Source organism: Aethalodelphis obliquidens, unplaced genomic scaffold, assembly GCF_003676395.1.
Source record: "Aethalodelphis obliquidens isolate GAN/ISIS:26980383/991018 unplaced genomic scaffold, ASM367639v1 scaffold2, whole genome shotgun sequence".
In the NCBI taxonomy this organism is placed as follows: Eukaryota; Metazoa; Chordata; class Mammalia; order Artiodactyla; family Delphinidae; genus Aethalodelphis; species Aethalodelphis obliquidens.
This window is the reverse complement of record NW_020837946.1, coordinates 16312645-16340218: the sequence shown is the minus strand read 5'-3', so window position 1 is coordinate 16340218 and position 27574 is coordinate 16312645. Positions and strand designations below refer to the sequence as shown.

General features: G+C 41.8%; 1 protein-coding gene across 4 annotated transcripts in view; it reads right to left on the bottom strand.

The window, feature by feature from the left end:
- The window catches only part of EPHA4 (EPH receptor A4), a 142705-nt gene that overhangs the window by 69465 nt on the left and 45666 nt on the right, over positions 1-27574 (bottom strand). For all 4 annotated transcript variants that reach the window (XM_027120348.1, XM_027120356.1, XM_027120376.1 and 1 more), the window contains exon 4: positions 9457-9612. In XM_027120348.1, coding sequence (XP_026976149.1) covers positions 9457-9612 — 156 coding nt within the window. The remainder of the gene's footprint in view (positions 1-9456; positions 9613-27574) is intronic.

Below are 27574 nucleotides of genomic sequence, written 5' to 3'. Positions count from 1 at the left end.
TCCAAGATGTATGCACAGCGCGTAACCTTTTATAGCAGCAGTTTATGTGTTTAACAACGAATAGAGTCAAAGCAGAACTGCCCATGATTAAAAAACAGAACCCTTCCAACACATCAATCACTTATTACTGTCACGAAAAATTCTTGGTTTCCTGTAGAGGTAACTCCTTGCTGAAAGTTTGCTACCACCTATTTTTTCGGTATATCTATTTTTCCTATTCTACACCCAGGAACCATCTGTCTTTTCTTTACTAGGTTAATTGCAGTTGGAGTTTCTTTATTTTAAGATGACTAGTTTATGGCTGAAGTGCTTTATACAGTTAACTCTCAGTTATCCATGAAGAAGTTACAATATGAAAGACCACGAAAAGTAATTTTTTAAAGAAATTTCTAAGTATTTTGCTTTAGAATTAGCTAGCCTGTGAATTCACCTCTTGCCAAGTCCTTTTTCATCCTTTATCTCATTTAAGCCCCATAATAAAATCTAGCAGAACAGTACTTGTTACCCCAAGCAATCTGATGACCAAAAACTAAGATATGAAAAGTGAAGCAACTCACCCAAATTCACACAGCCGATATGTGCGAAGATAGGATCAGAAAGCCTGATTCAAAGGCTAAAACGACCCCCTTCCCAGAGATACGGACAATTCAAAGGAAAAATGAAGCATATCTACGGATTCTTTGTGGACCCAGCTGGAGTGTTCTCACATTTCTCCTGGCTGCCCTGCCCTTCAGGCTGAAGTTCGCTGGCATTACCTCCCAGATGGTGCTCTGTTCTCTCTGCCTGGTTCCTACATTCCACTCAAGAGTAGGAGTTTTTGTTAAAGATGCTTTCCCGGGTGGAAGGTCACGGGAGGGTGGGGGGCAATTCTATCTATGCAACAGGCCTCTCCCCTCAGTCCGTCTTCTGCCGAGCTGTAGACGGCATGTAGAGCAAGAGTCAGCTATGACAGGAAAATCAAAATGCTGATAGCAGAGAAGGCATCCACTTCTCACCCCAGGGGATCTCAGGAAAGTGTCTAATTGACCTTGTTTCACAGAAGCATGCTGCGCACAGCCACTGTAGGACTTCCATGAGTCGTGTCAAAAGTGCTACCCGGAGATGACGGGGCTCGGGTGGTAACAAGCCATTCTTAATTATTCATGGTGGTGGAAAAATTGTAATAACCTGGCTAAATGACGCTGGCAGAAGAGTCAAGTCTTTCACTTGGGCGCACATTCGTGTTCCTCAAACATATGCATGTTCCGGCTGAATCCACATTGTACTATTAATCCCGATAAGATGTCCACATCGGATGGCTTATCTCTATAAAGCTAGAATAAGGTTGGAGGATAAAATGCTGAGGCTAAAGTAGCATTTTTGAAAAATAACTCAATGAGCTGATATCTGATCTTTATTGAATACCTTAGAACTTTTAAAATTTTACCAAACGGCAAGTGATCAGCCTGGGGTCTGTCTAGTGCTTTCCATTAAGCACACTTGATGCTTTTTTCCCCTTATATCCTTAATTGTCTTTAGACAAGAATCATGCACTTGGGTTCTTTAGAGGTAATTGTTTCTATTCACAGTCAAAAGGCTGAAAGATAACTTAAAAGGAAGAAACAAGGATGTGGTTTACTCACTAACTGATGTCAGACCTTGAACTAGAGATCTAACTAAAGATGCAGCTTAAAAATGGAATGGGTGGAAGGCTGCATCTGAATCATGAAAATGGCTTTGGTTGTTTTGATCAGTTTTCTTGGTCCAGAGGACAGGCACATTTGGTGGCCTATCAGCTGGCTTAACAGGCAGTGGGACCGTATGTTCTGCCTTAAAAACTACGTCACATGATCTGGAAAAGGGGGAGTTGGTGTCTTAATTGAGTTTTTGTCCTATGGAATGCAGTATGAAACTACACTCTAATATTGCAAATTTTATAAATCACATGAAATAACCAAACCTTAGATTCAAGAATTTTCATAAAAGTATGTTCTCAAAAAAGGATTGATAACATAGACAATAAAATGTGAAGTGGTTAGGGATCAACCAATGGATCTTCTGAAACACTTTCGTGAACAAAACTTTAGGAATCTTTGGCCTTTATTCTCATTCTTCCACTAACTAGTCTGTCACCAGAGCCAATTACACTCTCATTGATCAATTTCACAGAACGTCCTTCCTTCCATCATTATATTATTAGTTACTTGCAGTTCCAAGGCAAAAAGAAATATGCTTTTGGGTGGGGAAGAAATGTAGTGTACTTGAAACCAATAGCTACCTTTTATCCTGTGGTTTATAAGATCAAAGTCTCCTGCTAGACATCCCTTCCAAAATCCCTTAGCTGGACTGTTAAGCATGTAAGTCTTTGGGGCAGAGATGAACATCAGTGGAACCTTCAAGGGCTTGTTGGAAAATCGATATGAGATTTCCAAAATTAAAGCACTTAAAAAATGAAAAAAGGGCTTTCCTGGTGTCACAGTGGTTGAGAGTCCACCTGCCGATGCAGGGGATGCGGGTTCGTGCCCCGGTCCGGGAGGATGCCACATGCGGCGGAGCGGCTGGGCCCGTGAGCCATGGCCGCTGAGCCTGCGTGTCTGGAGCCTGTGCTCCGCAACGGGGAGAGGCCACAACAGTGAGAGGCCTGCGTACCGTGAAAAAAAAAAAAAGAAAAAAGTCTCTCTCTTCTCCTGACCTTGGAAACAAGTAAGGACGATGTTATTTTAATTTGCATTCAAATGTTAACAACGCAGTCACACAGCACCACTGGGACCCACATCGGGTTTCCACTGAAGATTGCTCATCATTTCATTATGGTTCATTATGTGGATAACTGTCAGAAAGCATTAGAAGGGAGGGCTTTGAGTAATAGAACTGAAATGGTAATTTTAAAACAATACATTTTCTAGAGGAAATACAGTGGTGCGATAAATTCAATTAGAAAAGGCAAATGTAAAGACAAAGTAAGTGATGCTTTGCTGTTTGGAGCTAGGCTGTTTCAATTTCTTGATAACCTAAACCTGCAGAAAGCTTTCCTCAAATCAGGACCTTTCGTCACAGATCTTGGTAAATTTGCCCTCATTAGCACTGAGCTCCTCCAGCACAAATTGTCTTAAAAGCTGCAATTTTGGAATATTTTAGCCCACATCTAAGTATCAATCAATCATTCTTTGTTTGTTTGGCATAGCTGACTGAATTATTCAAGGCCGTTTACTTACAGACAGATTTGTGAAGGCCCTTCAAGTTGGCAATCTAAAATAATAATCTCTTATTTACAGAGTGCCCCCAATCATGAGGCTCTAATAAGTTTCATCAAACAAGTTAAACAAAGAGGACCCAACAGCACAAGGACAGATTTCCAATTGAAAAGTACAGAGCACCGTAATGGTGCTCAGAAGTAGAAGAGGCAAAATAACAAATCAGTTCGTTCTTTCCAGATATACAAAGCCAATTTGCTTTCTCACAAGGCATTTTTTCCAGTCCATTTTGAAACACAATGAAGGATTGGAAAGTTACCTTAAATGTAATACTGGTTCTGTCTTCCAAAGGGGGAAAAGTACACTGACTAGAACCATTGAACGAGCAACTGAATGACTAAGGCGTCAAGGTCTCCCAGCACTGCTGATCACCAGACTACGTTCCCCGACTACAAGGAAAGGTAAAGGGAAGGGGAAAGAGATGGAGGAGAAGCGTTGGTGATCATCAGAGTTAAAGGACATTGATTTCATTGATAAAAATCACACTGACTGGTCGGAATGGCCACCACTAAAATGTCTACAAATAATAAATGCTGGAGCGGATGTGGCGAAAAAAGAACCCTCCTACACTGTTGGGGGAAATGTAAACTGGTGAAGCCACTATGGAGAACAGTATGGGGGCTCCTTAAAAAACTGAAAATAGAGCTCCTGTATGATGCAGCAATCCCACTCCTGGGCATATATCCAGAAAGGACGAAATCTCTAAGTCATAAAGATATGTGCTCCCCACGTTCACAGCAGCACTATTCACAGTAGCCAAGACATGGAAGCAACATAAATGTCCATCCATAGATGAATGGATAAAGAAGATGTGGTACATATATTCAGTGGAATATTACTCAGTCATAAAAAGACTGAAATGCTATTTGTAGCAACATGGATGGACCTAGAGATTATCATACTAAGTGAAGTAAGTCAGAGAAAGACAAACATCATGTAATATCACTTATATGTGGAATCTTAAAAAAATGATACAAATGAACTTATTTACAACACAGAAATAGACTCACAGACATAGAAAACAAACTTATGTTTACCAAAGGGCAAAGGAGGGGAGAGGGATAAACTGGGAATTTGGGATTAACAGATACACACTACTATACATAAAATAGATAAACAGGGACCTACTGTATAGCACAGGAAACTATATTCAATATCTCGTAATAACCTCTAACGGAAAAGAATCTGAAAAGGAATACACACACACACACACACACACACACACACACACACACACATATATAACTGAATCACTTTGCTGCACACCTAAAACACTGTAAATCAACTATACTCCATTTTCTTAAAATCACATTGAAATTTCTTCTAAGAAGTGGTTCATGAAAGCAAAATCCCTTAATCAGCTTAGATGGCATCCTTGTATGTATGGAGGCCTGCGTGTCTGCCTTGCTGGCAACGTCTCCAAAAACCCTGTTGACCTTCTTGACTGATGTCTGTGCCTAAAGGGAACACTGACATTTCCACTCTTTGGCTGTAACCTAGTAACACAGTGGAGACTCCACAGTGCCCGTGTTTGATTCTGCAACTCCAAACCACGTTGGATTTTCTTCATCTGGGAGACAAATGAAGTACTCGATTTCCATTAAGGGAGAAGGTTCAGAACACTTGAAATCTCTCTCTAGAGTCATCAGTGAGCTGAAGAAACGGCCTGAAAGTGACAAGGACAGAAGAGAGGGTCTCCCATCACATGCGATCCATCAGGGAGGCTCTAAATTCCTACTGGCTAAAAGTGGTCCACAGACCAGCAGCATCTGGGGACTTGTTAAAAATGCAGAATGTCAAGCCTGACATCTCCTACCAATCCCTAGGTGTCTTTCGCGTGATTCTGCGCACACTCACGTTTAGGAAGCATTGTTCTTACTCTCTATTCTAACAGGTACAGATTATTTTCTTGAAAATGTTCACACGATGCCTCCATTGAAAACTGCCTATCTAACTCACAGCCATTTATGCTAACCTAACCTAACCAGAAGCTCCATCCAAAGTCCTCCTAGAGATAAAGTTTATTCTCCATTAAATTCTCTGAAGTTCTCCAGCGATGCTGACGGTGTGAAGAACTTCTTAGGTGTTTCCTTCTAAATTAGCCAATGCTGCTTGTATTCCGGGTCTAATCGTTCTCCAAGTGAACAAAAACCTGATTTTACAAGCCAGTGGAGCAGAGTCTCTCTTTGGCCAGAAGAATGAGTCTCAGAGAGTGTGTTTTATTTCTTCATTAGTGTGCCGTCACAGTGAGCGATCACTAAACTCAGGGCTGCATAAGAATGTTGGGGTTAAAGACAGCATAATGAACAAAGAAGTCCCTGATTATCATGGCTGTCAGCACAAGGGGATTGGGTTTGTCACCTGGCTTAACCAACTGGGAAGAACTGATTAGAGGCTGGAATCACTTTGAAAGGATCCCTGATGTTTATGTTCCTTTCCATCCCCACATCTTGTCAGGAGAAGCCGATAAAGCTGGGGGCGGGGCGAGGGGGAAGGGCTTCATTTTCTGGGTTATTTGATCAAGGGGTTCTCTGAGAAACTCCCACTGTCTTCTCTATTGAAAAATCTACCACCGCACTGTCCAATGGAACTTTCTGTGATCATAGAAATATTCTATAGCAGTGCTGTTCAGTATGGTCACCGCTAGCCACATGTGGCTGTTGAGCCCTGAAATGTGGCCATTAAAACAGTCACGTGTGCCTCGTGGCTACCGTCTTGGACAATGCAGGTCCACTGTATTCACCAGGATGGAAGAAATCTAGAAGGAGAGCCGTAGGCTAGAATAGATTCTAATCCTTTTGTTTAATTTACTAGTCTATCTGTTAGCAAAATATGGTCACCTCCCAGATTACCCCTATCTCAAAGAGGTCTTAAAGAGTCTTGTGTAGTTAATATTTACTAAATTAAAAAATAAAACTTAAAAATTCAACTCTGCAGAGAAGTGGTCTCAACCTTGTCTGTACAGTAGAATTATGGGGGCAACTTTTGAAAATACTGATGCCTCAGTCCTACCCCCAGAGCTTCTGGAGTACAGTACAGCCACTGGTAATTTAATCATGTAGTCAAGTGAGACAAGCCCTTTAGAGGGGCAGTGAGATGCACTGGCTGTCTGCTGTGGAGGTCATTTGGGGAAGGAAGTGACCAGCTGGGGATAAAAGAAGAGAACAAACATTCGTTATATCCCTACCATGTGCCAGACCTTTGCAAATATCTTCTTGTTTAATTCTTCTTCTTCTTTTTCTAAAATATTTATTTATTTATTTGGCTGCTCTGGGTCTTAGCTGCAGCACACAGGCTCTTCATTGCCATGTGTGGGATCTTTAGTTGAGGCATGTGGGCTCTTTTAGTTGCAGCATGCAGGATCTAGTTCCCTGATCAGGGATCGAACCCAGACCTCCTGCACTGGGAGCACGGAGTCTTAACCACTGGACCACCAGGAAGTCCCTTCTTGTTTAATTCTTAAAACCACCTCACAGGTAGATAGTGAGAATCCCATTTTATAGATCAGTAAACTGAGGCTTGGAGAGATTAAATAGCCTCTCAAGTGTGTGGTATTAACATCAGCACTGTGTTTCCTCTTAACTCAGAGTCAGAGAGATACAATAAATGCAATGATCTTGTTAGGAGAGTGTTAAGGATCACATATTGCTTTGGTATTTTCATGGGTCTCTTATCAATGGCACAAAAAGCCACCTCTCTTGAAAACAATCTCTGAAAAATGCAAAAGTTACTTTCATGTTAAACTTTCAGGTCTAACCATAGGCTAAAATCAATATTTTCTTTCTCTCATTTGCGTAGTCAGGGTAAAGCTAATAATCTACTCCTACAGAAACATACAACTCCAAGGGTTCAGAAACCACTTTTACACATATGGTAAACATACCAGTAACTCAGGCATGTGGCAGCCTTTGGGGTCTCCCTAAGCTCCCACACAGCAAGCTGCAAGAATTAAGTGATTGGCCCATGGCCCCCCAGAATGCTAGATAACAGATCAGAATCATAAGACTAAAAATACCTGGGAGAAAAAGCCAGGTTGTCTTGCCATCAGAGGTGAATTTTATGAGGTTCACCATCAAGCCCCAGCCTGGAGAAGACTTATCTGTGTGGAATGTAGGTGCTGGACTGCATGATGCAAATTGAGGGCAATTATCACACTGTTGTCCCACTATATTTCCCTTTGAGCTTGCTATTGTGCCCTAAAATCTCAACTGGAGAAATGTTGGTAGTGGGTGTGGACAGAGGAGGAGAGTTCATTATTAAACTAATTGCACACAATGGAACATAAGAGAAGAATATTTAGATTGGAAAAGAAACAGGCTGGACTTGAGCATATCAAATATACATGGCATCCAGAGAAAGTACTTAGTCTATGGAAGGAACAGAAAAAGAAGATGAGGAAATCTTCGTCCAGTTATGTTTACAACTAAGTCTGGCCCTAATATACTCCTTCCCTCTGAAAATGTGTGCATGAGCTAAGGAAGAGGGCAAGAGTGCCTCCCAATAAATAGAAACTGTGTGAGGCTTCTGGTCTTGCAGCACGACCACCAAGCTGGGGTGTAGTCCTGGTCACGACCCCTAACATCTCTGAGCTGGTAGTTACCTCATCCCTAAAATAAAGATAATGTCTAGCTCATAGATTGTTATCATATGAGCCCTGTGATAAGTTAATCAAAAGTGCCTAATGCATCACCTGGGTATAATGATAAAATGGTTGTTGTAGTTATTATGACAATAATTATTATCCTCTCTGGTTATGAAATGAACTCCGGAGGGTACAGCAATTTCAGTACAAATTTGGGATGGCCCTGCAGTTTCTCCGCTCATTCCTTTTTTAGGTTGTTGTTTTGCTTTTTGTTTTTGTTTTGTTTTTGTTTTTGTTTTGTTTTTGCAGTACGCGGGCCTCTCACTGTTGTGGCCTCTCCCGTTGCAGAGCACAGGCTCCGGACGCGCAGGCTCAGCGGCCATGGCTCACGGGCCCAGCCGCTCCGCGGCACGTGGGATCTTCCCAGACCGGGGCACGAACCCGCGTCCCCTGCATCGGCAGGCGGACTCTCAACCACTGCACCACCAGGGAAGCCCTCTCCGCTCACTCCTTTTAAAGGTGGTCTTTGACTGGGCTAGACAATGGCCCCCCAGCTGACCCAACTGACTCCAAACCAGAAAAACAACCTGCTATCTGCAGTGATGTTTGCAGGCCAGCCAAGATGGAATGTTCGGTAGTTAAGGAACAAAATAATGAAAGTCCTGATGACAGTAAAAGCTAACATCTGTCAAGTAGCATGATTTTATACATTTTACATAGTATGTAAATAACATGAGTGTACTGAGTAGCAACAACCATGAGGGAGGTACTATTATTAGACCATTCTACAGATGAGGAGACTGAAACTTAAAAGGCTAGATAGTCGTTTGGGTACTAAATGGTGGGCTGCGAGACAAAGCCAAAACCTGTGGAAAGCCCCTGTGCCTGGCCACTCAGCTCTGTCCCTCCAAACACAGTCTCAGTCAATGAGAACACAGGGGTGGAATACCCGGGCCCACCACTCCCTGCTCTGGTCAAGGTCATAGCCACTGCAGGGTCTATGAATCCCAGAGTATGCATGAAAGGAATGTCAACCCCCGGAAACACTGTCCATGTAAAGTGTGAGAAAGGAGTTCTCTATTCCCCTGCATACCGAGGTGCCAACCCATCCATTCCTTAACCCAGCATGTGTTCAGTGTCTATCATTAAACAAGCATTTATTAGGATCCAGGTCTAAATGTTATGAACACAAAACTCTGAGGAAAGAAGGAAGAAGGGTAATGACATTGCAAGCTATGACATCTGTGCACAGAACTGAAACCACTTGCCCACATGTGATCCCATCCTATACCTGTTTCCCTTGCAGCTGTCACTCTTCCCCAGGAGTCCTAGATGAAACGGTAAAGCCGTTTATAAATTCCAGTCTCAGCTCTAATTACACTGTGTCAGACAACCCCTGAATGTTCAATCTCTGCTCCACCAAGTCGTCTGTTGGCAGCTGTGCATCTTGAAGGCGACAAACTCAGTGAGAAAGAGCCTTTCTTTCCCTAAGGATTGCCCCTGCTCTGACTGGGAAAAGATGCATGTTTCATTTCATTTGCCCCCTGCATGGTTATCCTGGGAGAAGGCCTAGCAGTGCCCTGCTAGGTGGAAATGAAAGCTGTTGGTATCTAAGAAACGGGAGATGAGCGTACAACTTACGGGTGCAGGGCATGGAGGCAGCATCGCTGTCGGCTCTGAAAAAGCCTCGGTCACAGGTGCACGACGTGGCCCCTTCCCAGACAGAATAGCTGTGTGGTGGACACTTGGCACAGCTGGCGTCCGTGGACAGGGCCTTGTAATATCCAATTTTGCAAGCTAAAGGAAAGCAGAAAAAAAAAAAAAATCAACATAAACCCCTGATAACATAGCAAAGCGAAATGTTACCTCCTTGATTCAGAAGAAAGGAGACATTTTTGCTAATCACTAGTGAGCATCTGGTTTGAGATGCAGGTAAAACAACCCAAAACATTTGTTGATAACAGTCACTCTTTAAGAGCCATTAACATTACGGTCAGGTGGCAAAGCCCTGTGGAAAAAAAATTTCTTAAAACCAGTTGTGTCAATAAAAGCACAGCTGAAGTTTACCCCGCGCTTCCTACATGCTTATATGCATGATGCCGTTTGATCCTTACGGTGCCCCCTTTCCACAGGCACTGTTACTAGTCTTACCTTGGAAATGAGGAATACCAGCTTTGAGCGGTAAACTGTCGGCACCAGACCATGCATCTGGTAAATGTCAGGGACCAGCTTTGACTGCAAGTGCTCGGCCCCCAAAGCCTGTACTCTTGGCCCCATGCTATGGAATCTGACAGCATGGTTTTGAACCAAATAGCTGGAAGTGTATCCCAGCGCCAACAAAAAATTGGTAGGTGATTATTTCTTAATTACGCTCAGCTACAGAGAGAACCAAAGTGAAAGACCAACAGAAGCAACCAAGCATAAAAGAAAAGAGTTGGTAAGACATGGATCATGATTTCAGGGGAAAATAATATAAAACTACCCACGGTAGATTCTGGAATATAATATGTTCAGATTTTTTTTCAAGATTGGCAGATATTGGCGTTCATTTTCAAATTCATAAAACCCTCATGTTTCCCCCTTCCTCCATTTTTCCAACGCCGCCCTCCCTCTGCACACACAGCCCAAGTGGCTGGTGGAGAGAAAACATGGGCCAGGGCCATATAGTTCCTTATGCACCTGACACGCTTTCCATGACCTCATCTAACATCACACTGACACCGAGGACCGCTCTGACTAATGTGGAAAGACTCAATAATTCTGGGAAATCTCACTATAAATAATAATTAATAGCGTCTTTCTCTCCCTTTTTTTTCTCCCCTATGCCCTTCAAGATCACCTCCCAAATCTGTCTCAACCTCAAATAAAAATTGACTGACACCATCCATATTAAACCCACAGTGACAAGGCCATTAAAAATAAAGTTATTTTATGAGACCAGAGGTACGATAAAAATGTTACAGTTACCCACAATCTTTCCAGTATGATTCCCTCTCAATTTTCTCCATTTATCACACACTTTGGGTATTTCTAAATTATCAAAAATATCAGCTGGGAGAAGGGCCTTTTCCATCAGCGTGACCACCGCAAGAGACCAGCCGCGCCAGCAGATTTTACTCAAACCAGTAGATAAAAAGAGATCCACAGAACTATGTGATTCTCCGAGGAGAAATGGCCACATTCCCTGTCTCGTTACTCATCCATCAAGCATCTGTACGGCTTCAAGTTGAAGTCTGTTCCCCCGTCCAGCACATCCTGTTGGTATTTTCTTAATCATGCTCTGGTAACGGCAGGCGGAAACGGAGTTCAGCAGAAGCACCAGAGAAGCGCGCAGTTACTTCACCATTATTAACTAAAGTTGCTTATGGAATTTCCTTTAACGAGCCAAAACTTTATGGCGTGTGGAGCACCGACAATAAAAGCTCTCGGAGATCAAGCTCTCCCTTATTTGCTTTCGTCTGTCACTGGACCGCAGCATCTTAGAAAAACAAGTTGCTCCAATGACTATGACTGAGATTTATGTCTCAATATGATACGCATCATATCATTAGATAAGGTTCAACATGCAAGGTGCTTCTTGGTCACGCTTAAGATGGCCCTAGGGTTTCGATTAAAATCAAAAACTGTGGCTTTGGCAGGAAGAAGCACAGAGGGTCAAACTCGTTCTTTCCACTTCAAACACAATGAGTCCTTGAACTTGACACAAACCCACTGGGTCTCGTGTCTCACTCAGTCAGTCACAGCCCACAAAGGCAACTTGTGGAAACCTGGTCGCTCGGGGCTGGGACGGCCAATAAGGGATAAATTGCTTTTATTTTTTCACATCTGGATGTTGGAGGAAAACTTTCCACGTTCCTGCCTAATCCTTGTGCACCTTCGTTTCATCAGGCATCAAAATGTAACAACTCACAGTGGGAGAGGGAGATTGACAACAAAATTGGCCTATGACTGATTCATTGCCATGTGAAAACAGAACACATTCAAAAACTTAAGGAAAAAAAAGCATTGCTATTTCCTCCACTTCTATTCCAATAAGACTACTTCCAGTTAAAGAATTGAATTCCTAGTTCACAAAAATCAAATTGAAGGATATCTTGAATTTCCTAAAGTTCAAAAATTAGTTGTATATATACATGTTTATTTAAGGGAAAAATGAATTTTCAGTTTTATACTTCTTTTCTGTTTCCCTGAAGCTAGTATATTAATGTTACCAAGAGTAAGTATTTGTGAATTTATTTGGAGAATACAGAGTTTTATATCTATTTGGGAAATTGAAGGCTGCTGTTCTTTAAACACACTATTTTTACTCTCTTTTCCTCTTGCTTTTACAAGCGCAAGCAGAAAATACAAAATTGTCATTGTGCTATTCTCAGCGACCCTTGCTACCCTTAACACATTCTTGTGTCTTCAACTACATTAAGACCATGTTATTAATATTTCAGGATACAAAATACAGTAGTGGTTTTTCATGCACACAGCCATTTTTGCTGCCTACATTCAAAATGACCTTCTAAACTGATGGCTAAGTACATTTCTTTGCTCTGTGTGGTTCACAGCCTTGCAGCGTTTGGTGCATGGATGTGTACGTACATTCCATATTTAATCACCATTTATTTGCGTCTTAAAATCTTCACTACATCTTTCATTCTAAACAAAACCCCCATGAAACGTGTATAGCAAGCATTGACACGTGTTATGATTTTCCATCATTCTCTTTTGGGTGAAAACCATTACACTGTAGTTTTGAATGATAGTGACTTGGTAAGCAAGTTTGGAGAGAGCCCAACTGCACACCCAAGACATGCCTTCCTTCTGCCCCGTTGCTGGTGAGGGTTCACTAGATGGGGTACAGAAAAGGAGTGCCTTACTTGATCTTTCAAATATGCCATTGTGGGAAGATTAATTCACATGTGCCATGCAAAACTCTGAATTCTCCTCCGTTAGCTTTGCCTTAATTAGTTCCTTCTGCTGACTTTAAATAAAGGAAGACAAATGAGGACAAAGAAGAGAAAGAAAAACTTTTGTTTCATTGGCTGACCCACTACTATAATGAGGTTGTATTTTAGGACAGTCTTCTGTAGAAGTTCCTTTGTGGAATATTTAAATATAACTACTTTTGGTTAAAAACAAAAACAAAATGGTTCTTAAGGCAAGGTAGTATCTTCAGGATTTCTTAGTGTATAGATGATTTGCATGAGGTGGAATGCCCAATTTCAGGAACTAGTGAAGCCTACTCTTAAAAGATATTATATATATAGATGTTTGGTCATTTTTCTCCTTTTTAGAGAAATACAGAAAGATTGATTGCACCTGACTGCCTTTATAGTTCACATTTAAACTCATTTAGTTTGTAAAAATAGCTACTAATAATATCAATTGTGATGATACATCAAATATTCATTGAGCATTTACAGTGTTTACATGCAAATGAAAAAACTGAGGGTTTTAAGTAACTTGCCCAAGGTCACACAGCTAAGTGGTGGAGTCAGCATTAAGACTGACTTCTAGCAAAATGTGACACTGATATAATTGAGTGATGGGGAGGTACGGGTGGTCCCAACTTCCATTTGTCCCTCCAGCCCACCAGGTTGCTGCCTCGGTCAACCACATGTCTGTGACCCACTTTCCAGGTCTACACTGTCCAGAGTAACTACTGGCCACAAGAGGGCCCTGAGTGCTTGAAACGGGACTGGTCTGAATTGAGACAAACTGTAAATATGAAATACACAGGAGATTTCAAAGACTTCGTACTCAAAAAGGAGAACTAACTTATTAATAATTTTTATATTGATTACATATTGAAGCAACATTTTGGATATACTGAGTTAAATAAAATACCATTAAATTTAATGTCACCTTTGAAACTTTACATTTTTTAATGTGGCTACTGAAAACCTTAAAATCATCTGTGTGACTTGCACTGTATTTCTATTGAATAATGCTATGCTAAAGTCTGGAATCTTAAGTCGCGCGCGCGCACGTGTGTGTGTGTGTGTGTGTGTGTGTGTGTGTTCATGTGTGACCACACACAGGCACTCTTGCAAATGCTGGGCACTGACAGTGATGGGGAATGGACCTTTACTCAAATTTACCCCGAACCCACCTCTGGGAGTCTGATTCACTTCTATTTAAGCACTGCTCTCAGGCAGCTGGCTAATTTGAAAAAACCTAATTTGTGCTAAAGTACTAACAAATAAACATTAATGTGTTAAAAATTACCTTCCTGGGTAACAAATTTGCATTTTAATTTGGAGTCTCCAGAAGGTTAAAGATGAAAGTCCAACAGTGGCTCCCTTGGGGCAATCTGAGCCATTTTTGCAAACTGGTCCAGGGGGAACATTTGGCTGTGGGAGGCCTGGGGTCCCTCTACCCTCATCCTGTGGGTAGGATATTAGGCACACACTTCCAGACGGGTACTATGGGGAACTCTGCCTTTGGTGTGCTGGATATACAGTATTTTCAGTATGCTTAGGAATTTATTTTAGAAATATCAAAGTTACGTAATGGCCATTATCAAATTAGTTTCTGATTAACTGTTCACTTGCTAGACTGTATATTATATGAATAACATAAGAGGTTTTCCTAAGGGGAAAACAATCTATCAAAGAGAATTTCTGGGGGCTTCCCTGGTGGTCCAGTGGTTAAGACTCCGTGCTCCCAATGCAGGGGACACAGGTTTGATCCCTGCTCAGGGAACTAAGATCCCGCATGCTGCATGGTGAGGCCAAAGAAAACAAAAATTTTATTTAAAAAAAATTAAATGTATAAAAAAATTAAAAAATAAAATAAAGTGAGGTCTCTAAAGAAGGTTTCTGCTTTCAGGTTTTTGCAGAAACGTGCAATCCCCAGCCATCTTTGGGGAAGTTGTGAACATCAACACATCCCCCATAGTACAGACGGGAAAACTGAGGCAGAGAGGTTAACGATCTGCCCAGGGCAGGGTTGGTTTTCTAACCCAGGCAGTGTAGCTTAACCGATATATCAGGCTTATAGATTTCCTCATGCTTTTGAAATCTACAGGGTAAAGATGGACAATTGTTACAGGGAAACTGGGCTCTGCTTTGGGACCATCGACTATTCCATTCATAAATAGCAAAACACTGGCAAAACTACACTGTGCCAGTCATCTGCATTCCACGACTGGTTTTCCTGATATGTGTTGGAAAAAAAAAAAAAAATGGAAATTGAGTTTTTTAAGGAAGCTTAGAGATCATCTAATCCAGGGGCGAGCAAACATTTCTGTAAAGCACTAGATAGTAAAAAATTTAGGCTTTGCAGGCCAAGAGGAAGACCAAGGATATTAAGAAGGTAATTACATAACAAGATAAAATTCTAAGAAATTTCTACAAAAATTTTTAATTGATGAAATTCAGAATATAATAGTAACAATTAAGTGCTATTTATTAATGAGAAGAATGGAATTCCTATCTGGAGGGATAATATTCCACTTAATTGGAGTTCAAAAAAAGTGTGCCTTATTATCAAATTGATTGCAAATGTCATCTATAAAAATCATTCTTAGCTCTCAGACCATAAAAAACAGATGTCAGGCCTGGGGGTCATACTTTGCCAATATTAAATCTAGTCCAACGCACTCATTTTCGAGATGAATGACTTGCCCACCATTCCTTCTAGAGTATGCCAGGATCAAGCCTGGAATCTAAGGTTCCTTGATCTCTGTTACCCTGCAGTGTCTCCCCGAGTTCCAAGCAGTTACTAATTAGAGAAGTGATGGAATGCAGAAACAAAGGAAAAGCAGTTAAGCAAGATAGCTTGAACAATAGCTCAGAGATAAAACAGAGCCCTAGTTCCTCCTCAAGGGCTATACATGACAATCGGATAGACATCTTTGAGTTCTGTAGGAACTATGACCCCCACCCAGGTGGTAAATAGTAACTACAATGAGACCCCAGACTGGTTGGAATCAGAAAGTTGATGATTAAGATTCCTGGAACACCACCCTGTTACCTCATCACTAACCAATCAGAAGAAAGTCATATATCCTGCAGCAGTCACCCCAAATGTTGCCTTTAAAAACCCTTCCCTGAAAGCCAATTTAAAGTGAATGTACATATTATAGTACTGAGTCAAATTACTTTTCCAGTAAGATGGTTGGTGGAAAGTTTACTCTTTTGCAGCAATGGTAAGAAAGTGATGTAGCCTGACTTGGGGGCTGATGTACTTATTAGATGAGACAATACCTATGCAGTGAAGCACAGTGCCCGGTCTGTATTAACTACTCACTAAAAGGGTAACATATTATTACTACAGTGGGATATAACAGGCTGCAAAGGTGCACATAATCCATATATTTTTAAAAAATAATAAATAAATAAAACTCAAGTGTTTGTTTTGTTTTTGAACAGAACTGGATATAATTTCAAAAACACTATGAGATAACGTGTTCATTGTTTTATTTCCTTTGTTAACATGTGAAAAACCCTGGATTGAATTCTGTCTCATAGCATCGGCAACTTATTTAGCGATCATACACAAGATAGGTTTCAGGTAAAGTTTTATTTTTATTTTAAAAATATGTAAGAACATTTTTAAAATTAAGTAAATTATTGGGTTGGGTTTTGAGGTTTCTTTTTTCCATCAATAGTTTATGATGCAGACCATCTCCTTCAGCAAACCACTGTTCCATCCTATTCTCTACCCTCCAGCTCCTTCCATTGTTTCCACTCTTACCTTGGAAGTAGCTTTCACAAAAAATAGACAAAGGGGAAGAAAATGACAGAAAAAATCTACACTGAAAATTGACTTGCTCTTTCAACAGAATGCAGTATAATTCCATAAATAGGTAGGTAATTCTAAAATGTCAGATGCAGACGGTTTTCACATAAGATGCAGTAAATCCTCTAGAAGCAAGTTCACATAAAGCCTGCTAAATTTAAATTAACTCCACAAAAATTACTGAACACAAGTAAAAAGAATGCAATGGAGAAATAACTTATTATTTTCCCTGCTTGCCTCAAAAACACACAGTCTAATTATTTGAGGAGCTATTTCTCTTTGGTAAACTTGGAGGGAGTCAACGTGAACAGAAGAAATTCCAAAGACAAAGTTCAACTAAACATGGAAAAGAAGAAAATGAGTTAGTAGGTTCAGCATATTAATAAGGTATAATTCCATTGCCAGAAACTGCTTTAAAAAAGCCTCCCTCTGGGGCTTCCCTGGTGGCGCAGTGGTTGAGAGTCCGCCTGCCGATGCAGGGGACACGGGTTCGTGCCCCGGTCCGGGAAGATCCCACGTGTGGCAGAGCGGCTGGGCCCGTGAGCCACGGCCGCTGAGCCTGCGTGTCCGGACCCTGTGCTCCACAACGGAAGAGGCCACAACAGTGAGAGGCCCGTGTACCACAAAAAAAGAAAAAAAAAAAGCCTTCCTCTGTATATATGTAAAGGTACTGACCGGAATGTAGGTTGCTAGCTCCAATCTCTGGCTACATCAGTTTGGGATTCTCTCTCATGGGGGAATTTTTAAGGGCTCCAACAAAGGCAACTAGGTTTCCAAATTTAGATGTAAGTGACTTGACAGGACAAATAAAGGGCTTCAGTATTTTTGAAAGAGACAGAATCTATTCTGATCTAAAGCCCAGAGGTTGCTACCAGAATTGACCACAGTGAGGCTAGAAACTTTAACTTAGTTTGATCTTTACAATTTTCTCTAAGATGGGAGTTAACATGAATTTATAATAAATCAGAATAGAGCATTGCTAGAAACAAGTAAGTTATTGCAATTTTATAGGGGGTAACAATTTTAAAATAGAAGGCAGCACAACAAACTGTAATCTCTCTCTCTATATATATATGTATATATTTAATATGTAGTTTGTTAAATAAAGATTCTTTATTCTTACCTCTAACCCTTGTTCTTATGCTCCCATTTAGGACACTGAAAATTTGCTATATTAAAAAAAAACAAATCATGGATTTCAATATTGCCTTGAAAAACAATGAGACTATTTCAAGGAAACAATCTAATCCCCAGAGCTCTACAAATTTTGTGGATCTTTTCCTTTTATTTCATACTAAATTTCACATATCAATGACCGTGACTTTCTTTGATAAAATTTGAGATTAATGATTGATTTTTTTTCAATTTATTGATCGTATTAAGATATAAATTTGCATAGGTTGAGCAGAACTTAATTGAATGATTTATAATAATGTTTTTAAGGCTTTGACAAAATTTAAGTTTATCTGCTTTTCTAACATGTAAAAGTTTATATTAGGAAAGGAAACAAATATAAGTTAAAAATCACAAATGTCTACAATATAAAGAAAAAAAAGTCAAGAAAAACAAATACTTTAAGATGAGCTAAACATACAAAGTGTTTAATCACGGCTTAAAAAAAATTTTTTTTATTATTGTTTTTTTCTTGGCTGTGCCAGGCAGCTTGTGGGATCTAAGTGCCCCGACCAGCGATTGAACCTGGACCCTGGCAGTGAAAGCTCCAAGTCCTAACCTATGGACTGCCAGGGAATTTCCTAATCGTGTTCTTAAAAACACCTAATCCCTGCCTTGACCTTGAATATAAAATTACTGAAAATATATGGGAACATAATAAGTGCAGCTACATAGGCTCCAACCTCACCACAGATAGTACATTAATCACAGGGATGGCATGCGACTCTGAAGTCATTCACACCGAACTTGATTACCCCTGACATTTCAGAGAGGGACCAACTTGCCAATGAGTTGTGCTATCGCCTTCTTCGGCCTCTGATCTTTGGGGTACATAAAGGCTAGTGGTTCATTACACATCCACTGATTTCAAATAAGAGGTCAGAGCACTGAATAAAGGATCCCACTCCTCATACTCTGAATTTAATACTTGATGTGATCAGCATTATTATGTAAAGAGATCATCCACTAGCAGGTATGCACACCTTTTCATTCATTCGGCTGTTCATGTTTTAGCAAACACTTATTAAGCATTATTATAATGTTTTTGTTAAGCTTTTATAGTAACCATGATAGAAAGTATTCATTGAGCACATACTAAGCCCTAAAAATCTGGGAAATGTTGCCTTCAGGAAGAGTAGACTGCTGCCCCCACTCCCATCTTAAGGATGCTCTCTGGCAGGGGTACCTGCAGGCTTCTATGGGGACCTTTCTGACACACCTAACCCAAGGCTATCTGCTTATTTTTTTTTGGCCACGCCTCGCAAGCATGCAGGATCTTAGTTCCCCGACCAGGGATGGAACCTGCGCCCCCTGCAGTGGAAGCAAGGAGTCTTAACCACTGGACCACTAGGGAAGTCCCAAGACTGTCTGCATATAGAAGGAACGGAGTAGAAAGATGGCATCTGTAAGAACAGGTGACCCCTGAGTAGAATGTTCCTGAAGGAAAAAGAGTTTGGCCAGGAAGCTGATTCTACCCAGAAAAAATAAAACAAGAGTTACTGATTGCCAGCCAGGAACAGATCACGGAAGTGGGCACTCTGGGTATTTACCAGACTGATTTCGACAAGGCCCCTCTTTTTAGGGAGATCACAGCCCAAGTGGAGGTTCTCTCATTAACTCTAGGTACATCCTATACTTGCTGTTTCTCCATTTAAAAGTAAAGATTGTCAAGACTGGGAATGAATGAAATATGTTCTGAAGCCAGGGCCAGACCAAGAGAAACACATGTTAAACAACTATTTGATTAACTGGCAGTGTCGCTGGTCATTGTCATCCAAACGACTTTACAGCCTGAGTTGTCACAGATCACGATTTATGTGGCTGAAATGACTACAGTAACAACTGCTCAGTGCCTCCCTCTTCTTTTCTGTTATGTTGATGGGGCCCAAGGAGCTCAGAAGAAGAAAAAGAAGCTTTAAAAGACTCACTGCTAACGTTACTAGGGATGCATTACAATTCTTTGCTGAGGTTTTGATCATGGGCCCCTTCAGTGTTTACTTTTTTTTTTTTTTTTTTCCCCCCGCCGTACGCGGGCCTCTCACTGTTGTGGCCTCTCCCGTTGCGGAGCACAGGCTCCGGACGCGCAGGCTCAGCGGCCATGGCTCACGGGCCCAGCCACTCCGCAGCATGTGGGATCTTCCCGGACCGGGGCACGAACCCGTGTCCCCTGCATCGGCAGGCGGACTCTCAACCACTGCGCCACCAGGGAGGCCCCACTGTTTATTTTTTGAATATTATCGTACTGAGAATTTTTGGAGAGAGTTTTAAAATTCTGAGTTACTCATGATAAAAAGGGGATTTATGTTAAATGGATATGAGCAGGTTAAACATTTGTTTTGTCTTTGGTATTGCATTAGTGGATTAGTGATTTTATATAACTATCGGCCAGCGTTTAATATTAGCATTAAATTACATGTAATTTAATACTACATGTGTTTGACTATTCCAACACTGCTCACGTCTGAGGAGAACAACAACAACAAAAAATTCCCAAGGAGCTCCTTGAAGAGTCCTAGTCTAGACCAAGTGAAAGTCATGGGGCACGTGCACCGTCTGTGTTTGGTGCTGTATAGAGACAATCTGAGAGATCAGAGCAAGAACCAGCAGACCAAACATTTGAGATCACCAATGACTTCACTCTTAAATAAAATAGTGCTAGTACCAACTCACTCTCTCCCACTGACTCAGTTACACTCATGCAAGCTTCAGGGGTGGGGTGGGTTTGATCCTTTATCTAATGCATTTTCAGCCCATCAGGCTGACAGATCATGGTCCCAAGAAATCAGTTTAAAGCTAGCAGGAATAGGCAGCGTGACACTGAGAGCCCATGGGCACCCACCTTGACAAGGAAGGACTAGCAACTGGTCAGGGCTTACCTGTGAGATTTCTACAGGACCACTTGGACAAAAGGGAGGCTGGGGAGCTGCACATTCATAGATCTGAGCTCCACAGCACTAGGACAATTTCTTTGCTTTCACCGGATCTCCGCTAATGAAAGCACAAAGGGCAGGCCTCTACGATGGTCCTTACAGTATGGCAGGTGGGGCTGGTCCCTCCCTCAGGAGCTCTCCTGTTGATAGTGCTCTGGCAGCCTCAGCTTTCTCTGTCAGCAGTTTGAATTCATGGGAAAGGGCAAGATGCCAAAAGTGCTTGCAGGTGAATTCTTTGTCCCTTTCAAGTGCATCTGACTTAACACTGATGACTTATACAGGTGTTTATCTTTTGTTGGGAAGGATTATCAGTTAGGTCAGTAAATCTTTCCCAGGTATAAATTATAAATCACAAACAGGGATGCCAGGGGGAAATATCAAGTCATCATCTCTTCATTTGTATCTCATCCCAAATATCAAACACAAGCAATCACGATGAAAATTGATATTAATAAAAACAAAAACAAGACCATGATATTGACAAGTTCCCGCAGTGTTGGGTCATATGAAGGAAGAGTGGGACAACTCTTGTTTGTAAAATATAGATGGGGTGACAGTGAGAGCCATTTAAAGCCAGCAGGAGAACAAATCAGGCTTATTGCCAAACACAGAAGAAATGAATTTCACTAACATAACCTAAATTCATCTCAGATGTACAAAAATCTTTACTGGCCCAGAACAATTTTCTGAACTAACCTTCAAAAATGATTATAAGCAGCATGGGAAATTGAAAACGTTTCTTAGGATTCTAGTTACAAGATCATAACCAACCTGGATTTTGGAAAATGGTTTAATTTCTTTGCTAATTACTCTTACTTTCTGTATATCACAAAGCAGTTGAGAAACATTAAAAGTCCTTCCACAGAGCTGTCAAAAGCAGATCAGTTTTGTGTCTGGAAAGCTGAGGCCATGAGAAGACCTGTATTTTATGTATTAGAATAGAAAACTTTTTCCTAGCCCCGAGGTGGGATCATTTTGAATGAGGTTCGGATTTGAAGAAGTAAAAAAAAAACGGCTGAAGTCATAAATCCTCCTCCCAGAAGAGAAAAAAAAGAAAAGCATTAAAAACATTTGGCAGGTGGATGATCATCTCCATGAACAAAATGAAGCTTTCTTCCTCAAGGCTACGTCAAGGTTACACTTGGTATGTCAGAATTCATTCCTAGCATATGTGTAAGTGCAGGAAGTGAATCCAGAGGCCAGGCTCTGTGGGCACCGGAGCTGGGTTCTAGTCCCAATATTTACCAACTGAAGGTCTCTGGGCCTCTGTTTCCTCTCAGGACACCAGACTACATAATTTATAAAATTTCTTTTTAAACTTCTAAAATTCTGGTCTATACTCCTCCCAGGATCTGATAGACTCAATGATTCTGAAAGAGCTAACATGTTTTAATAAACATTAAAAGTCATTTATGGTTTGGTTCAAATGCTATTCAGCAAATGACCCCAGTACATTGACCTTCCCTTCCAGGCCTGGTGTGGGCTCATCCACAGAACTCAGGACCTGAGCTCGACCACTCACCAGCCACGGGTCTGAGTTACGGGCTTATCAAAACAACCCACTCCCCCATAAATTCATAACTTTAAACTCTTTATTGAACTTTCTCTTACCTGTCTTAGCAGAGATTTCTGAGTGTTCCTATGCTCCTTTTGCCACTTACTAAAATCAGAAAAGAGAACGAAGAAAACAGATGTCTTTTCTCTATGGCATCAAGGCTCACTCACTCCACATGTACAGTTAAGCAGCTGCATATGCCTGGCAGAGGGAGGGGATGACAGAGAGGGCGTCTGTGCTTTGGAAGAGCACACACTCTAGTGGCTCAGGTATAATTACAAGAGAGCAAAGTGGTAACATGAAAGAGACTGGGGAAAGGGCTTACAGCAGGTGTTTAGGGAAGGCCTTTTATAGGTGACCCATGAGCTGGGCTCTGAATTAAGAAAGGGCCAGCAAATGTGAAGATTTATGTGAGAGAAGCATTCCAAGAGAAAAAGGAAGTTGCAAAGGCCCCTGATGAGGTGTGCATCCTTAGAGAAGAAGAGCTGTCTCTAGGGAAAGCTTGAGGAGGAAAGCCAACACCAAGCTCCAAGAGACCAGCAGGGTAGAGACTTTTCAAAAGATCACTCTGGGGGCTGGTGGAAGACGGGTGTTGGGAAGTACCAGTAGAAGCAGGGTCACTAGTGAGGAGGCTGTTGAGGGAGACCAAGAAGAGACGATGGTGACCTGGACCAGGGTGGGGATAGAGGAGCAGGGATCAGAGCTTGGGTTCCAAGTAAATGACATAAAGGACTCGCTTTGCTCTCCAGTGAGGTCACAAAATATTCCTGGATGTGGACTTAAGATACCAGACAAGTGACATGAGGAGTAAATTTTGGTTTTCCCCTTGGCTGTGTCCTTTGAAATGAGTCATGTCTAGATGTACCTGAGCAGACTGGGCCATCACTCCCACCGCTGATGATAGAACACCTCCCACCAACACAACAGTCTCTACGAGGCTAGTAACCAGGCCTAGGTTTCCCACCACTTACGTACAGCAGCCACACCTTGATGGCAGCCGCACGACAGCACCCACGGACACGGAGCCTGCCCGAGGGCCGGATTCCGGAGCGCAAGGCAAACCGGAACCAGGAGCGCAACTGACAAGAATGTGTCAACAGCAACAGAAGTAAAGGAAGAGCCATCAGCTTCTGAGTTGACATTAGGTTGCTGTTGGTGTGGGCAGGCTCTGTTGGTTTTCAAGTGGGGTCTTTACTTTCCTGTTTCCGCACAGAGCTGACGTTGACCTAATTGGGAGACCGCAGATAGCTAGCTGGTTTCCAGAAAACTGAAAAAATGAGAGTAGAATTTTCAGATTTGGTACCATTCATACCCTTTTCCTGATAGACCCTGTGATGATATAGCTCAGTCCTTAGCCTACAGTGCAAAACAGTCATCTTCAGCTTATAAGAAAAGAAGGGACTCCTGGGATGCCGGTACCAGCCACAAGGAAAGCCTCACTCTTACAGACCCTCTCCTCAACCCCGCCTTCTGCACAAGTATCGCTCAGTAATGAACTGTGTGTTTAGAGGTTCCCGGCCCATCTCCCCCTGTAGAATGCACCTCTTGATCAGTAGCAGTAGTAAATGTGCCTATCCTGTTTGCGATGAAATCTCCAGCACTGCGTATAGCATCTTGGTAGCTGTTCATGACATACTGGTAGGCTGGATAAATGGACGGATGAATTGCCTGTAGCATCTAAACCTTGATGACCAGCTCTAGAAGGCCGGACACACGGCCAGACCACCCCTGGCTCTGTGAACCAAGCTTTACAAAGATCATTTTGGGTTCCCTTTCCTGTTCCTATGTTTCTTGTCCACTGGGACTCAGATTTCCCTTCAAACAGCCTCGCAATGTTACAGGCTGTGCTGAAAGTTGCCTAGAGGGAAAGAGTACAACCCCAACGCAGGCAGGCAAGAAGGTCTGCTGGTAATACTTAAAGGGTGGGGGAAGTGGAGAGGCAAAATGTGAATGCTCTCGGCTTGTGAGTCCCTGGCACTCAAAGGAGTAGGAAGCCCATGGTTCAGGTCACGCAACGGAAAATAAATCCAGAGGGCTGACTAGTTTTGAAAAGCTAAACTATTTAGATAAGAAAAATTGGGGGAGGAAAGAGCCGTACAGGTTGGAGTGGGTGGGGCTGGTGAGGGAAGAAATAAGTCGTATCAAAGGCAGCCTCCGGACCTCGGTCAGATAGGATGAGAGATAAGTCTCTTTGCTGAGTTAGTCACACCCACCTACATACAATTCTCTTGGCAAAGTTTCCTTTACTAACAAAGCAGGTGCGTGTTTTAAACAAAACAGTGCAGTGTCACAGCTAGGGTGCCTATAAATGTAGTTTTAAAAAAAAAAATCAAAGAGGGTAGAATATAACAAAACATGATCCATGGTTTGAGAATATGAGAATACTAAGATTACTAGGGTCCTATGGCCACAAAGGAAACCCGTTTCCTCAACGTACTTGAAATGATGCGGTTTCCGATTAAGGATGTTTGGACCCTGAGTCACAGACTGCAGAGCTGATATTAACCCCAACACCCTGTGAGGTGGAAAACAGATGGTGATTCAGAGCAAGAATCCGAGGGAAAGAGAGAGGTGGAGAGCAGGAAGGGACATCAAGAAAACATTTCCTTTTCTTCAGCTCTTCAGGCTCGTCCAACAGAACTTCTTCTGCTCCAGCTATAAAGACATCCCACTGAGGAGACTGGTCCTGGATGGTATTCATGCTGCTGGCATTGCCACTCGAAGTTAATACTACAGCTAACTAGCCCCTAAGGAAAGGAGCCTCTCAGGGTTTAAGGATAAAAAAACATGAAAAGACGTGGGCATAGTGGTAGAACAACCAAAGTAAACTTTCAGAGACAAGGCAAGGATAGCATTCTAAGCTCCCAGCCCAAGTAAACAAAAGCAGGTTACCTCCAGCACAACCTAGAGCTCCAGCCATGTCCTACCTAGCTCTTCGACCAAGATCCTTTTACTTTCCCTGTAGTTTCTCAGTTTTTCTGTCTCTCTCCCTTCCTCTAGTTTCTGCTTCCACTTTCTTCATTGGCCATTTATCTGGATTTAAGCGTAATTTTTAAATACCCATTTTGTGTAATAAAGAAAGTACAATGTCCACACTGATTCTGTCATGCCTGTGTTTAAAATCTTTCAAGGGGCCCCACTGTGTACTCCATCAAATTCGAACAGAAGAGTAGAGACACTCAAAAGCCTCATATCCAGCCCCAGTTGTTCCTCAGATAGCCTACATTTCAGTCAAACTAGACCGTGTAGCATTTGTTCTTACTTGGACTGTTCACAAGTTCTCAGTCACTTCCGAATAACAAAATCTTAACCTCTCCTCTGCAGAACAAAAACGTGTTGTCTGCAATTTTAGTAAACAAGGAATGTTGCCTACCATCAAGCCATCAGCCCCCGATGACAGTGTGCTCTGTGGGGAGTTCAGCATGGAGAAAAACAGGATACTAACCCTAAATAGTTAAGAGATATATATATTTAAGGAATAGTTGCAATGAGCCCAGACTTTTGCATATTCCCATACATAGAAGAGCACTACATCGTTAACTTAAGATTTTTTTTGTGATTAGCAGTAACCTTTCGACGTTCAACTATGTGGTTGTATTTTTTGTTGTTGTTTTTTGTTTTCCAACAAAAACTCCTATATATCCTGGCTCCTCCTTACCTCTTCAGAAGCTCCTCACTCTCCTGGGCTATAGTCCTCAGTAAGGTCCCCGAATAAAACATAACTCACAACATTTAGGTTGTGTGTTTTTCTTCGGTGGGCACTTCCAAGCCTAAATAAAATCAGCCACCACCTCTTCTGGGAAGCATTACTACGTTCGGGAATCAGACCTCACATTTACTTTGTGCGCACTACACTCCTTTATCGTCATGCTTCTTTACACATATATTTATTTCCCTGTTATCCAGCAAGTAATTGGTAAACCCAGAAGACAGGACTTATCCTAGACACACACACACACACACACACACACACCCCTATCTTGATTATAACAGATGAGAGTTCTAAACTTACTAGTCAAGTGTTTTGAGATTTTCAATTATGATTTCTCTTCCCCCAAATCTAATTTTTGAAAGCTCATGTAATCCCTGATGTTTCTTTTCCCTATGCATTTGTGACTCTGAACAAATGAAAGTCAATAATCCTTGAAATCCATGTTTCATCATATGACATCATAACATTTGATGAAACCCCCCAACAGTTGCACTTTCAGTATGCATTATTTGAAAAATTCTACAATGACAAAAGGTTACTACACATTCAATAACTCTTTAAAATACATTGGCATTTTATTAACTATAGTAGCACCTTCATGTATTTGAAAAATAGAGATTATGAGAGATAGGTTATTCCATATACAGCAAGGTCTGGCCTGGTCCATGCAGTGCTAACCAGGGACATTTTGCAATCATTCCTTCCCTATTCTCAGTCCCACAGACTCTGTGACCTACAACTTCGAATATCAATCAAGTAGCCATTGCTTGGCCTAACTTCAAGCAGCTAACTTTACTTCCAAACTTGCCCTTGAACGAGGAAAGGAAGAACACTCTACCCAAGACCAAACCAATAGTTCTAACTAGATGTTGCAGGATGTAGAAAAAGTGGAATTGAAACTAGCTATAAGGTTTCCAGACCAAATACCTGAGAGAAGAGACACCATAACCAAAAGAGGGACTAGAAGAAGAGGAGTTGATTTTGGAAGGAAGGGCATGAGGTCAGCGAGGTGGTCACTGAATTCAAGACCTTTAAATTGAGATGTTCAGGAAGCAATTGGAAATACAGGTCTGGAGGTCAGCACAACTAGAGACAGAGATTTGGAAAATATCTGCAAAGAACACAAGAATCACAGGAGTGGAGAAGCTGTAGATTCAGAAAAAGTTCAGGAAGGAATCTTGTAAATACCATCTTTCAAAGACAACTGGAAAAGAGGCAGGATAGACAACAGAACAGAGCAAGAAGGGAACGTGAATTTACTGGCCACCACCAGGCACTAGGCCACGCGCTTTAAATACGTGATCACATTTAAACAAGAGCAACCAATTGCTCTTGACCTAGGCATGGCCAGTTATGCCCACTGTGCATGAAAGGCACCTGAGAATTTCAGTGTCCACTGCTACAGATCAAATACTACATTCACTGTGGAAGAACAAGGAGGGTGCATAAAAAAGCTAAAGGAGATCAGAATTTCAAACAGTCAAGGTGATTATTAAGGAGCAAGAGGCCTAGGAAGGGACAGATTGTCAATGTCAAAGACGTCTGTATTGGGCTTCCCTGGTGGCACAGTGGTTGAGAGTCCGCCTGCCGATGCAGGGGACACGGGTTCGTGCCCCGGTCCGGGAAGATCCCACGTGCCGCGGAGCGGCTGGG